The sequence below is a fragment of the Xenopus laevis genome, chromosome 3L, assembly GCF_017654675.1.
Source record: "Xenopus laevis strain J_2021 chromosome 3L, Xenopus_laevis_v10.1, whole genome shotgun sequence".
In the NCBI taxonomy this organism is placed as follows: Eukaryota; Metazoa; Chordata; class Amphibia; order Anura; family Pipidae; genus Xenopus; species Xenopus laevis.
The window spans coordinates 32,623,094-32,637,481 of record NC_054375.1 but is presented as its reverse complement, the minus strand read 5'-3'; the positions used below and the strand labels follow the sequence as shown (position 1 = coordinate 32,637,481).

Genomic DNA, 14,388 nt, shown 5'->3' with positions numbered 1-14,388 from the left:
TGTGGGGGTTATTGCTTTAAATATTTTCCTGGGAAGTGCTGCAGTCTGGATACAAAAGGACAGCTATAAATGTTCCATATAGTTGAGGCATTGAGGATAATGTAGTGTTTCAAGCCCCGTGCAGCACTGGCTGCATCATGAACTCAGTGTGAGCTCCAATACAGTATAGAGAGCATCATTCATCAGCACTGGACAGCTCCTCCTACACTGCTACTCCCACCCCGGCTCTCTGTAGCATCTCCTCCCAAGCTCTGCTCTGCTTTTTTTCCTCTTAGATTACTGCTTTCCTTCTGTTCAGTCTCCTGTCTGGAACCGACCCACATAGATATGGGGCTGAATTCTTAGCTTTTTTCGACAGCCTGAGCGGCAAAACAGAGGCAGAAAGCTACTTCACCTCTTGCTTTTGGCTCTATATTGTCAGTTTGGTGGAGGTCAGACATAGTCGGGCTAAGCGAGCCATCCTTTTGCTTGTTGCGACTGAACACCTTGCCTTTGAGAACATGCTGGGGAAGGATTACATGCTGGCAATTATTATCGTAAATTACGATGGTAAGTTGATTTTAATTCGCAGTGGGATGTTTACCACCTACATTTCCCGTGGGTCCCCTAGAGGCACAGCATGCAGAAGTGTTGAATGCCAGTGAAACGGAGACGTTATTAGTTCAAGATCTAGTTCTGTGTATGCAAGACCTGCATGATGGCTACCCCCAAATCACTGGTTAAATTGAAAGGATAAAAGGCAGGGGTTCATTAGCAGCAGCTTCTTTTAAATGTGTTTATAAGCAATGCAGTTCTTATAATTTATAGTGTTGCATAGCTTGGCCATCACATCTAAAGACCTAGCCCTGATCTCTTTGTTTGTAACAAAGCTTTATAGTTATATATACTATATATATCCTGATGACGGTCATGGATTGAATAAATGCTGTTCACGTTTTTTATGAATACTATGTGCCGTGAGTGCTTTCTATGATTGGACTATATACGTTTGGCCGTCAGTTTTGTTCCCTAAAATAAATGATCTATTTTTGTATTTAAGTCCTGTGAGTGCGGTCTCTTACAATAGTTCCTTTTTTAAATATGTATGATAAGATGAAGAAAGGTTTGTTATATATAAATTGTGCAACTGTTTAAAAAAGTAAACACCCATTTTTTTTGGGGGGGGGGTCTGGGACTGTCTTAAGGGAATTGTAGGCACCTGTGTATATTGGATTAGTTATTCTAACTAGTGAAGCAGTCTACTAATACAGGTAAGTTCTGGTTCTTTCATTATCTTAAGCCCCTATTTTAAAAAGAGAATTTCTAACTAAGCAAGAGCCACAGTGAATTCCTGCCATCAAAAAATTCACATAAGTGGCTCAGATTACTTATATTATGCAGGCTGTGTGGCAAACTATTGGATAACACTTGTTTTGCTATTTATTGATTTATTTTATTACCATCTGTATACCCAGTGATTATGATATAAACCTGAATTAGGCAAATGCAGAGGAAACTGGCTATTTATTACTTTTGCAACACACAGAAAGCTGATATAGTTCTGTATGACATCCCAGCTTCTAGCTTAGCTACCAAAACATACCACTTAGAACATAGTGTAGCATTACCAAATAGAAAGTTATTTTAAGGTTAATGTTGGAAATGCTTAAACATGTTTTAATAACAAGAGACAGTAAATGTGAATTTATATACGGTACAGGTTCTGTCGGGCATGTTTCATTAACGCACCACACAAACAGAACACAAAGTATGTGGGGTAATCGGGAAAACATTAGACTTCAGCTACACACAAAATCGTAGAAATGTTGCCGTCAAGGTTTTCATGCAAACATTGATATTTTATTGGAACTGTTTCACAGGCAATTATTCAATTTTGTTGCTGCTACATATGAAAGTTACAGTATATAAATGGCAACAAAACTCTGGCACATCCCCTTGTGTGGCCTCAGCCTTAAACACAAGTTTGCCACGGCAGACACTAAAGGGGTCTGTTGCAGGTAAAAAGCAGACAGTTGCATTAAAAATCTATACTGCTGCACTTGGCACCAGCATCAGACTGGGGTGAGTGAGGCACAACAGGGATTCCCCAGGGCCGCCACAGCCCCTCAGGGGTCCCTACTGTCCACCCACTCGACCCGACCCCTTTCCCCCACGCGTGTACCTTATACTTTACTTTGCCATGATCATGGTGGGAGGGCAGTAAGGGAGCAACAATATTGCAGGTGGGGGATTTGGTTCTGGGTTAGCGGTGCCAACTAGAATATTTTCTGGTGTTCCGCCAGCCCAGTCCAATCCTGCTTGGCACTGATATTGACAAATAGGAACTATTGCCATCTCTGAACCGTTGGTTGCTGCAGAGTTCCAACTGCAGCCTATGCTAACAGGCCACAGAAGCACATGTCAGTTTAGTGGCAAATTCAGGAAATTATTTCTACAGGATTTAGAATTAGGGATGCACTATTTTGGATTCGGCTGAACCCCCAAATCCTTCTCTAAAGATTCGGCCGAATACCGAACTGAATCCTACTTTGCATATGCAAATTAGAAAGGGGAAAATATTTTTTATTTCCTTGTTTTGTTGCAAAAAGTCACGCAATATCCCTCCCCGTCCCTAATTTGCATATGCAAATTAGGTTTTGATTTTGAAAAAGGCTGAATCCCGAACCGAATCCTGGATTCGGTGCATCCCTACTTAGAATAAAAAAAAATTCTATTCGCTTAGAATTGAGAGCACAACTGTGATGCATCAACCACAACTGCGCCAATTGCAACTCACTCTAGTGCGTTTAGTTGCACACTGCACCAGGGCCACCCAAGTGGTGTGGTGAGTGACCTTGATTGTTTGCCCTTAGTGAATGCGGGTTGGAGAAGAAGCACCCTAACCAACTGTATATAGAGGTGATATTTCATTTGATGTTTAATGTTCCCCTCTTTCATACTAAGCAGCTAGAAGCATATTGCATTTTGGTTGTGATTCCTCTGGTGGTTGCAACAATGCTAGAATTCAAGGGAAAACATTTAATTGCGGTTAAAAACATGGAGATTGTGTTCAGAAGTGCTCTTTCCACACTAGAGGGGTCAACCTTGACACATTACACGTTAGGGTAGCATTCCACTCAAAGCAAATTCCGCAGGTCTCAGCTCTCTGAAATGGAGTGCAAAGGCCTGAAGATATTTGCAGAATGCCCCACACAGTGGGCAAAGTGTACAGGAACGGGCAGTTGCATCCTTTTTCTTTTTAGAATGCCTCCTTGTGTCTGCAATAAATAAATCACCCCTATAGGCTCAGTTAATGCAGTGCAGGGTGCTAAGTACACTGTGTTTTTTTCACTACAGGGAGTCAGATTGCATAAAATACAGGTAAGAGCCTTATTCATTCTGGAGCTCAAAGACTTGTGTCCATGGGTGATAAGTGTGGGACAGGGTACAAAGTGCAGAAAACATAGTGCTTTGCTCCCTTTTTAAACTTTGTATCCTGCCACTTAAATGAGGCCTGTTTTTTAAAAATGTGAGCATTTAGTACACTATTTTTCAGAGCACTCTGGCTACTGTGGTTTACCAAAAGCTTGGGTGTGTGCTCTCTATCTGTAACTAAATAACTAACGCTCACACACTATAGTTGCCAACATTTTAATACAATGTGGGGCATTCTTGGCCACGCCACAACAATGCACCATTATTCTCAAAGATGGCATAATTTGCCTAAAACCCACAATTGTTGCTTCCCATTAGCCAAGGCAAAGTTGTCTAAATTTGGCATTGTTATTAAATTAAATAGGCCTTGTATTTAGAATTGGAGTAATGTTTTTTCAGTCTCACTATCAGCGCGGTAACACTGCAAAGATAACCATACAATGTATGGAGCAGAGTAAAGGTGGCCATACACTATAAGGTCTGCTCGTTTAGCAAGGTTGGCAAAAGAGTGGATCTTTCCATAATATACCCACCTAAGGTGTACAATATTGGGCTTTAACTGATCGCTGGCCTTATGACCAGATAAACTGCAGAATCGTTCTTAAGGGACTGAATCAGTTGATTAATGCTGCCTGTGTGTGGCCACCTTAAGACTATGGGAGGTCCATTTATGAACATTCTGAATTTAGAGGTTTAGAAACCAGCAAAAAAACTATTTTCAGTAAAACCAGAAATGCCAAGTAATTTATTAAATTTTTTTGTGCAATTACAAATAACTCCCCCCTCAAACTTGAATTATAGAAATATTTTACAACTAGAAAAGGACAAATCCCATTGACTTCTATATGATCTCGACAGCTTTTAGATGGCAAAGTTTCATATTTTTTGCGTGTTTTTCGGGGGGAATTTTCTAGTAACTAGTATAATCCAAATTTATTATCGCTAAAAATACAATTGGTGAAAACAAACGATACGTGAATGTTAGTAAATCACCCCCTTAGTGCCACTTGCAAGTATGGTCGTGCTAATATGGATGCAAATGATGGCATGTGTTGACAAAGGTTCCTGGTACTAACATAGTTGCACTAAAAAACTTCGGAGTGTGGTTGCAATGAGACTTGAAATAAAAAATGACAATAACAATTAAATTATAGTCTTACACAGCAAGGTTGGCAACCCCCATTTAAATTCTAAAAAGAGGCAGAGTGAATCAAAAGCTATAAAGAAAATAAGAAAGGACTCATTGAAAGTTGTGATGAATATGACCTTTTATAACATCATAAAATGCATTTAAATGACCGCTTTAAATGCATGTAGTCTTCCCAAACCTGCAGAACAATTAAAGGTGGCATATAGGATAAATGAAAAAAAAAACAAATTTTGTAAGGGATAAGGAATACTATATGGTGTTGGTTCTACTTTGGGCTAATATATATTATTAAACAATGTATATTAATATGAATATTATCTTTAAAAATTGCCCCTTTATTGGATCTCCCTATAGATCTGCTATGGTCGTTGCATGTTTTATATGAGGAGTGGGTGTGTCCTGCCAAAAACACAGTAGGAGGGGGACAGGCAAACACAGCCCTGCAGTCACACATCTGAAGAAAGGCTTTAGTTCCCTATCCGGTCCAGTTCGCTTCTGATTGGTTCCTATCCTTCAGTGCAGTGTGCTGAGTGTAAATTGCTTCTCTGCACTGCCTGAGAAAGGAGACAGCAGTAAGTGGCACCTATGAGCGGTACTAGTAGGGTATCTGATGAAATATAAAATCAACCCAATTTTTTTTTTAAGCACATCCCTTCTATATTTAAAAGCATATAATGCACTGGCACTTTCTCGTTTTTCAAACAACATGAGTAATGACAAAAGTATAGGTGAGATGAATTAGAAAGTGAAAGGGTTGGCTACAAGGGTATTAGGCAAGGCCTGGTCAGCAAATGAAGGATGGAACTAGACCGAGAAAAAGTTACGTACAGTCTAGGACACGAGGAAGGGGAAGCTGCCCAGTAACATCTAGTTACACCACTGTACATAAATTCAGAAATATTTGTCAGAACTTGCAGACAGCTGTTCTGATCTTGCCCATAATTCCCTAGGTGATAGTTCAAATCCCTCATTTTTGATTTCATGGCAATAATATGTGAATAGCATGAGGCAAGGAATACACAACATTATCTATTTCTAGTCGTTAGATGGGGAAAGCAATGTGCTGAAACATCAATTATACATTAATTATACTTCAGTATCCCCTATTGTCAAAGAAACCTGCATGGGTGAAGTGGCATTAGTCTTTCTTTTTGCAGAGATCCTCTGGACATGTCCCCCCCCCCAGTTATAATGTATTCAGCATTAACTGGCAGTGTTCTATTCCCGGATCATTAAATGTGTTGTTTTTAAGTTCTGCGTATATGGAACATTTGCAGTGTATCTGTCCATAAGGACTATTAATCTTCACTGCTGCAAGTACTGTACATTGGCTGCTTGTTCGCTGGCACCGATATTCTGTATTTAATATTGTCAGAGTGCAGAAATCAGGAATATTAATTGTACTCTGAATATTAAAAACGACTTTAATTGAAAGTTCTTTCAGGTCATGCAGTTGTATTAAGTCTGTTCAAGGTTCGACGAGTAAATATGAAATCCAACAAAACATTTTGTTTTTTGAAAATCTTGGCTTTCGTTTTCTAGGATGGAGGCGTTTGGGTTCCGTTCCAGCCAATAATTAAGGGGCATATACACTGTTATGAAGGACACACACTAAGCTTGGGTGACAAATTGCTGCTCATGATTACATTACAGTACAAATATCTATTATTTAAAATGTTTGCTAATAAGGATGCACCAAATCCACTATTTTGGATTCGGCCGAACCCCCGAATCCTTTGTGAAAGATTAGACCGAATACCGAACCGAATCCAACCCCTAATTTGCATATTGCATAAGTCACGCAGAAGGATTCGGTCGAATCCGAATCCTGCTGAAAAAGGCTGAATCCTGAACCCAATCCTGGATTCGGTGCATCCCTAATCAATATTAATAGGCTACTATAAATGTAGTTCCTTGTTCAAAGGCAAACAGGTTGGTGGTGGCCTGTACAATATTGTGTTCAACTTCCATATAACTCCGTGCTTGCAACTCCAATGTGCAAAAACAAAAAAAAAAAATATATATATATATATATACACACACAAATAATATTTGCTTGTGAAAATGATATGGCATTAAAAAAAATAAAATAAAAAAAAAGATTTTTGGCATATTAAGTCCCCCCATGCTCTTTAGTCAGATATCCTGAACATCCCTGGTGTTCCCAACATAGGTTGAACAAAGGACACAATAACTATGAATTGGGGGGGTGCAAATAGAGATCCCCATGTACAAGAAAGGAAATAAAGGGTCCATGGTATACCATTATATAGCTAATTAAATTCACTTATTTATCTTTAGAAATCATTACTTTCCCGTATATCTGTATTTTAATGTATGCTGATGTAATGCCCCTTGATTCAGAAATTAATTTTATTTGCAGATGGATGTAAAAGCTATTATGTTAAATAGGTTTCATTCATTCCCAACTGCCAAAGCAATAATTACATAATGAATGATAAACTCATAAAGAAGCTGAATTATCTTTTAGAAGGAGGTTTGGAAGACCTTAGCCAAACAGTTGGAAAGGAATAGGTGTTTGATGTGCATGGAAGGTTTTTTGCATTTTGCAGTCCAGAGTTTCTGATTTTCATTAGGTAATCACAGTGCCTTGATATAAATATAGTTATAATGAGGTGCAAGGTTTGCAGAGGTCTAGTAAGCCATATGAACCAATCAGTTGTTTTTATTAAAACAATAAATTAAGGAATGGTACCAGTAGTGTAACAAGAGGGTGTCAGGACACCCACGTCCCTGAAAATTATTTTCGGGGGGCCCAGTGCGCACATCAGCTGCAGTGCGCATCCCCCACCTACTTGCACAAACATTGAAAGAATAAGTCTGGCTGGGAAGGGGGGATTTCTATTTATTTATTAGACCTGTAGTAAACATTACTCCTCTTATTATACCATGTATTACTTCCTTAATTAATTGTACTTACAATATTGTTAAAATATACCCCCAGTCTAAACTATACAGTAGTGGCAATGATGGACAAGTCACAAGTAACCTGCTAGGATTTAAATACATCAGGAACACTCTCACTAAAGGTGGCCATACACGGGCCGATAAAAGCTGCCGACAGACCAAGTCGGCAGCTTATTGGCCCGTGTATGGGGGCCCCCGACGGGCTTCCCCGATCGAGATCTGGCCGAAAGTCGGCCAGATCTCGATCGGATGGGGTTAAAAATCCCGTCGGATCGCGGCCGCATCTGTTCGTTGATGCGGTCCCGCGATCCGACCGCCCGTTTGGCGAACGCTAGGATCCGATCGTTGGGCCCTAGGGCCCACGATCGGATCAGCCCGATATTGCCCACCTCAAGGTGGGCATATCGGAGGGAGATCCGCTCGTTTGGCGACATCGCCAAACGAGCGGATCTATCCGTGTATGGCCACCTTAAGGGTCTGCAAGGCTGACAAATACAACCAAGATTGCAACCTGGTCTAGCTTGTAAAATAATAGCCAAGTCTGGGACCAGTATTAAAAATGTACCAGTCTCCCAGAACTGCTGCTTACAGGATGGCCTCTTCACTTCTGCTCCTGTGTCTACCACCCTCTGCCAAACTTACATATTTTCACTGGATTGGCCCTGGTCCTGCCCCTTTTAATCAGTATTTTGTTCTTTTTGCTAAGAATAGTGAATGTCAACCTTAGGGATGTTATAAAATGGCAAATTCTAACAAACTTTTCAATGGGCTTTTATATTTTCTTTTTTTATAGTTTTTAAATTATTTGCCTTCTGATTCTTTCCAGCTTTCAAATGGGAGTCAATGATTGCATTTAAAAAAAACCCAATGCTCTGTAATTCTACCTATTTAGGGGGTTATTAACTAAGATCTGAATGCCCGAAATTCCCTGAAATCCGAAAAATTTGTGATTTTGTGTGTTATAATAGGCTTAAAAAAATCACACATTTTTTGGAATTTATTAAACCCCGAGGGCTAAAAAGCCCAAATATAAAAACACGGCATCTCAAACCTGTCGAGGTTGCATAAAAATCAATGGGAACAGTCCCATTGATTTTTGGTTGTGTCTGGGTTTCAGTTTCACAATGTTTTCGGAGGAAAACTCAGAAAAAATTTCGGGGAAAATTCACGAAAAAATTGTGAAATTCTGAGCTTTTTTCCGCAAAGGTAATTTTCGGGAAAATGTAATAATAAATAAGCGTGGAAAACCCGAGTGGGTTAGATCGGAGTTTGTAGCACCCGATAAATAAATAACCCCCTTATTGTTATTGCTACTTTTTATTACTCATCTTTTTTTCAGGCCTCTCATATTCCAGTCTCTTATTTAAATCAATGCATGGTTAATTATGCAAGGATAATTAGACCCTAGCAACCAGATTGCTGAAATTGCAAACTGGAGAGCTGCTAAATAAAAAGATAAATATCTAAAAAAATCACAAATAAAAAAAAGGCACACCAGTTCTTTAACCTTTTAAATGCCACAGATCGTAGAATCTACGTTCTGTGGCAAAGGTACTTGAAATGCCACAGAACGTAGATTCTACGTTCTGCAGCATTTCCTGGTTCAGGAGCGGAGGAGCGGCTGTTAGAGCCGTTCGCTCCGTTCCTGCTCGATCCCCTGCCCCTAGGCAACGAGCAGAGCAGGGGATCGAGTGGCCCCTGGGGCGCGATCGCCCAGGGGCCCAAAAACAGCAGCAGGCACGTGCTACTTACGTGTCCTGCTGCTGCAGCCTGCACCGGATCGACGATCTCCGCCCCCACAGCACACAGACAGGAACCACGAGGCAGATGTCTTCCAGAGGCTCTTCCTGATCGTGTGCAACAGTCTCCAGCGACTTTTTCAGGTTAGTGCAACAATTACACACACCAACACACCAACACACACTTATTACAGTAATACACACTTAGATTCACACTTACACACACTTACACATACATTTTTGGGGATTGGGGGGTCACTTACACTCACTGCACTTACACACATGTGCACACGCACACACGCGCACATAACATGTAATTTACCATTTGTACACACGCACACGCACATACATGGCATTGTGGCTTTTTTTTTTTTTCTTATCGCATCGTTTCTTTTTTTGGCTGAAAAAAATGTTTTATTGCCATTACGCATAGCGTATTCGCTAACCGTACTGTGCAATACCTTTTGTATGTTATTTCGGTGATTATATTGCAATTTTGGGTATTTTGGTGCATTTTTAGCCATTTTATTGAATTTTTAGCCATTTTATTGCATTTTCAGCTCTGCATATGTTGTGTTCACTTGTTTCTAGCCGTAGAACCTGTTTGGCCCATCTAAAATATTCAAACTGTGATTCTGACTGCCGATAACACTAGTCTGGAAAAAAAACATTGATTTTTGTGGTTTTATTGGATTTTTTTGCATTTCACCCTTTACTGCCTTATTTTGTTTTGCCTTGTAAATTTTATCTACTATATATCCATTTGGGGGTCTCTGTGCGCCACATAGTTTGGTATATCTATGCATATTGGGCATCAAAGTGTTCAGTAGACCTCTGGCGTTCATATTTAGGATGTTTTATGCTGATACGTTACGAAATGTGGGGCATATAATGGGGTAAAATTCAAGCTTTCTGACAATTTTCAGAAATTTGATAAAAAACCGTTATGTTCAGCATTGCTTTGCAGTTTGGCAGTTTGCAGTAGAAACACATATTTACCCATATTGGATTCGTCAGAATGTGTACTTTCTGAAAATATATGGCTTTCTGGGGTCTCTGTACTGTTAGGTGGTCTAAAGTCGCATATTACACACACCAGGTGCTTATATTGCAGCAGCCAGCGCGTCAGCCGTGAAAATGTATATACACTATTGTCATTTGGGGGTCTCTGTGCGCCACATAGTTTGGTATATCTATGCATATTGGGCATCAAAGTGTTCAGTAGACCCCTGGCGTTCATATTTAGGATGTTTTATGCTGAAACGTTACGAAATGTGGGGCATATAATGGGGTAAAATTCAATCTTTCTGACGATTTTCAAAAATTTGATAAAAACCGTTATGTTCAGCATTGCTTTGCAGTTTGGCAGTTTGCAGTAGAAACACACATTTACCCATATTGGATTCGTCAGAATGTGTACTTTCTGAAAATATATGGTTTTCTGGGGTCTCTGTACTGTTAGGGGGGTCTAATGTCGCATAATACACACACCAGGTGCTTATATTGCAGCAGCCAGCGCGTCAGCCGTGAAAATGTATATACACTATTGTCATTTGGGGGTCTCTGTGCGCCACATAGTTTGGTATATCTATGCATATTGGGCATCAAAGTGTTCAGTAGACCCCTGGCGTTCATATTTAGGATGTTTTATGCTGATAAGTTACGAAATGTGGGGCATATAATGGGGTAAAATTCAAGCTTTGTGACGATTTTCAGAAATTTGATAAAAACGGTTACGTTCAGCATTGATTTGCAGTCTGGCAGTTTGCAGTAGAAACACTTATTTAACCATATTGGATTCGTCAGAATGTGTACTTTCTGAAAATATATGGTTTTCTGGGGTCTCTGTACTTTTAGGGGGGTCTAATGTCGCATAATACACACACCAGGTGCTTATATTGCAGCAGCCAGCGCGTCAGCCGTGAAAATGTATATACACTATTGTCATTTGGGGGTCTCTGTGCGCCACATAGTTTAGTATATCTATGCATATTGGGCATCAAAGTGTTCAGTAGACCCCTGGCGTTCATATTTAGGATGTTTTATGCTGATACGTTACGAAATGTGTGGCATATAATGGAGTAAAATTCAAGCTTTCTGACAATTTTCAGAAATTTGATAAAAACCGTTATGTTCAGCATTGCTTTGCAGTTTGGCAGTTTGCAGTAGAAACACTTATTTACCCATATTGGATTCGTCAGAATGTGTACTTTCTGAAAATATATGGTTTTCTGGGGTCTCTGTACTGTTAGGGGGGTCTAATGTTGCATAATACACACACCAGGTGCTTATATTGCAGCTGCCAGTGCGTCAGCCGTGAAAATGTATATACACTATTGTCATTTGGGGGTCTCTGTGCGCCACATAGTTTGGTATATCTATGCATACTGGGCATCAAAGTGTTCAGTAGACCCCTGGCGTTCATATTTAGGATGTTTTATGCTGATAAGTTACGAAATGTGGGGCATATAATGGGGTAAAATTCAAGCTTTGTGACGATTTTCAGAAATTTGATAAAAACCGTTACGTTCAGCATTGCTTTGCAGTTTGGCAGTTTGCAGTAGAAACACATATTTACCCATATTGGATTCGTCAGAATGTGTACTTTCTGAAAATATATGGTTTTCTGGGGTCTCTGTACTGTTAGGGGGGTCTAATGTCGCATATTACACACACCAGGTGCTCATATTGCAGCAGCCAGCGCGCGTCAGCCGTGAAAATGTATATACACTATTGTCATTTGGGGGTCTCTGTGCGCCACATAGTTTGGTATATCTATGCATATTGGGCATCAAAGTGTTTAGTAGACCCCTGGCGTTCATATTTAGGATGTTTTATGCTGATAAGTTACGAAATGTGGGGCATATAATGGGGTAAAATTCAAGCTTTGTGACGATTTTCAGAAATTTGATAAAAACCGTTACGTTCAGCATTGCTTTGCAGTTTGGCAGTTTGCAGTAGGAACACATATTTACCCATATTGGATTTGTCAGAATGTGTACTTTCTGAAAATATATGGTTTTCTGGGGTCTCTGTACTGTTAGGGGGGTCTAATGTCGCATATTACACACACCAGGTGCTCATATTGCAGCAGCCAGCGCGCGTCAGCCGTGAAAATGTATATACACTATTGTCATTTGGGGGTCTCTGTGCGCCACATAGTTTGGTTTATCTATGCATATTGGGCATCAAAGTGTTTAGTAGACCCCTGGCGTTCATATTTAGGATGTTTTATGCTGATAAGTTACGAAATGTGGGGCATATAATGGGGTAAAATTCAAGCTTTGTGACAATTTTCAGAAATTTGATAAAAACCGTTATGTTCAGCATTGCTTTGCAGTTTGGCAGTTTGCAGTAGAAACACTTATTTACCCATATTGGATTCGTCAGAATGTGTACTTTCTGAAAATATATGGTTTTCTGGGGTCTCTGTACTGTTAGGTGGTCTAATGTCGCATAATACACACACCGAGTGGTTATATTGCAGCAGCCAGCGCGTCAGCCGTGAAAATGTCTATACATATTGTCATTTGGGGGTCTCTGTGCGCCACATAGTTTGGTATATCTATGCATATTGGGCATCAAACTGTTTAGTAGACCCCTATGTTTATATTTAGGATGCTTTATGCTGGTAATGATACATGGACAATACGATGCTGGAAAGTTGAAGCTTTGAGGCAATTTCCAGATATTTCACCAAAACCGCCAAATTTGGCAAAGCCTTGCGACTCAGTAGTTTGGAGCAGAAAGGCATGGGTACCCATTTTAGATTCCGTAGAATGTGTACTTTCCAAAAATATATGGGTTTGGGGGGTAAACATATATTTCTGTGTTTTTACCCCGCAAAAATGCAGTCAATGTGTTGATTTTTCATTAGCTGAAGTTACCCACGGGACTGTTTGAATGCGCTAACTTCATTTTGGGGCCTCTAAATGCCAGATACTTTGGTAAACTTATGAACAATGGCCACCAAAATGTTCAGAGGAACCCTGGCAATCATATTTAGGGTGCTTTTTCTTAGTACGTAATGACACATGGGTGATATGGTGCTGGGAAGTTGAAGCTTTGAGGCAATTTTCAGATATTTCACCAAAACCGGCAACTTTGGGAAAGCCTTGCGACTCGGTAGTTTGGAGCAATAAGGCATGGGTACCCATTTTAGATTCTGTAGAATGTGTACTTTCCAAAAATGTATGGGTTTGGGGGGTAAACATATATTTCTGTGTTTTTACCCCACAAAAATGCAGTCAATGTGTTGATCTTTCATTAGCTGAAGTTACCCACAGGACTATTTGTATGCGCTAACTTCATTTTGGGGCCTCTAAATGCCAGATACTTTGGTAAACCTATGAACAATGGCCACCAAACTGTTCGGAGGAACCCTGGCAATCATATTTAGGGTGCTTTTTCTTGGTGCATAACGATACATGGGTGATATGGTGCTGAGAAGTTGAAGCTTTGAGGCAATTTTCAGATATTTCACCAAAACCGACAATTGTGGCAAAGCCTTGCGACTCAGTAGTTTGGAGCAGAAAGGCATGGGTACCCATTTTAGATTCAGTAGAATGTGTATTTTCCAAAAATATATGGGTTTGGGGGGTAAACATATATTTCTGTGTTTTTACCCCACAAAAATGCAGTCAATGTGTTGATTTTTCATTAGATGAAGTTACCCACGGGACTGTTTGTATGCGCTAACTTCATTTTGGGGCCTCTAAATGCCAGACACTTTGGTAAACTTATGAACAATGGCCACCAAAATGTTCAGAGGAACCCTGGCAATCATATTTAGGGTGCTTTTTCTTAGTACGTAATGACACATGGGTGATATGGTGCTGGGAAGTTGAAGCTTTGAGGCAATTTTCAGATATTTCACCAAAACCGACAACTTTGGGAAAGCCTTGCGACTCAGTAGTTTGGAGCAGAAAGGCATGGGTACCCATTTTAGATTCAGTAGAATGTGTACTTTCCAAAAATATATGGGTTTGGGGGGTAAACATATATTTCTGTGTTTTTACCCCACAAAAATGCAGTCAATGTGTTGATTTTTCATTAGATGAAGTTACCCACAGGACTATTTGTATGCGCTAACTTCATTTTGAGGCCTCTAAATGCCAGATACTTTGGTAAACCTATGAACAATGGCCACCAAATTGT

General features: G+C 40.0%; 1 protein-coding gene across 1 annotated transcript in view; it reads left to right on the top strand.

Moving 5' to 3' along the window:
• Window positions 1–207: 207 nt before the first annotated feature.
• The window catches only part of apbb3.L (amyloid beta (A4) precursor protein-binding, family B, member 3 L homeolog), a 60,474-nt gene continuing 46,293 nt past the window's right edge, over window positions 208–14,388 (top strand). Inside the window, exon 1 of the mRNA XM_041586094.1 lies at window positions 208–549. Coding sequence (XP_041442028.1) covers window positions 501–549 — 49 coding nt within the window. The 5' untranslated portion in view covers window positions 208–500. The remainder of the gene's footprint in view (window positions 550–14,388) is intronic.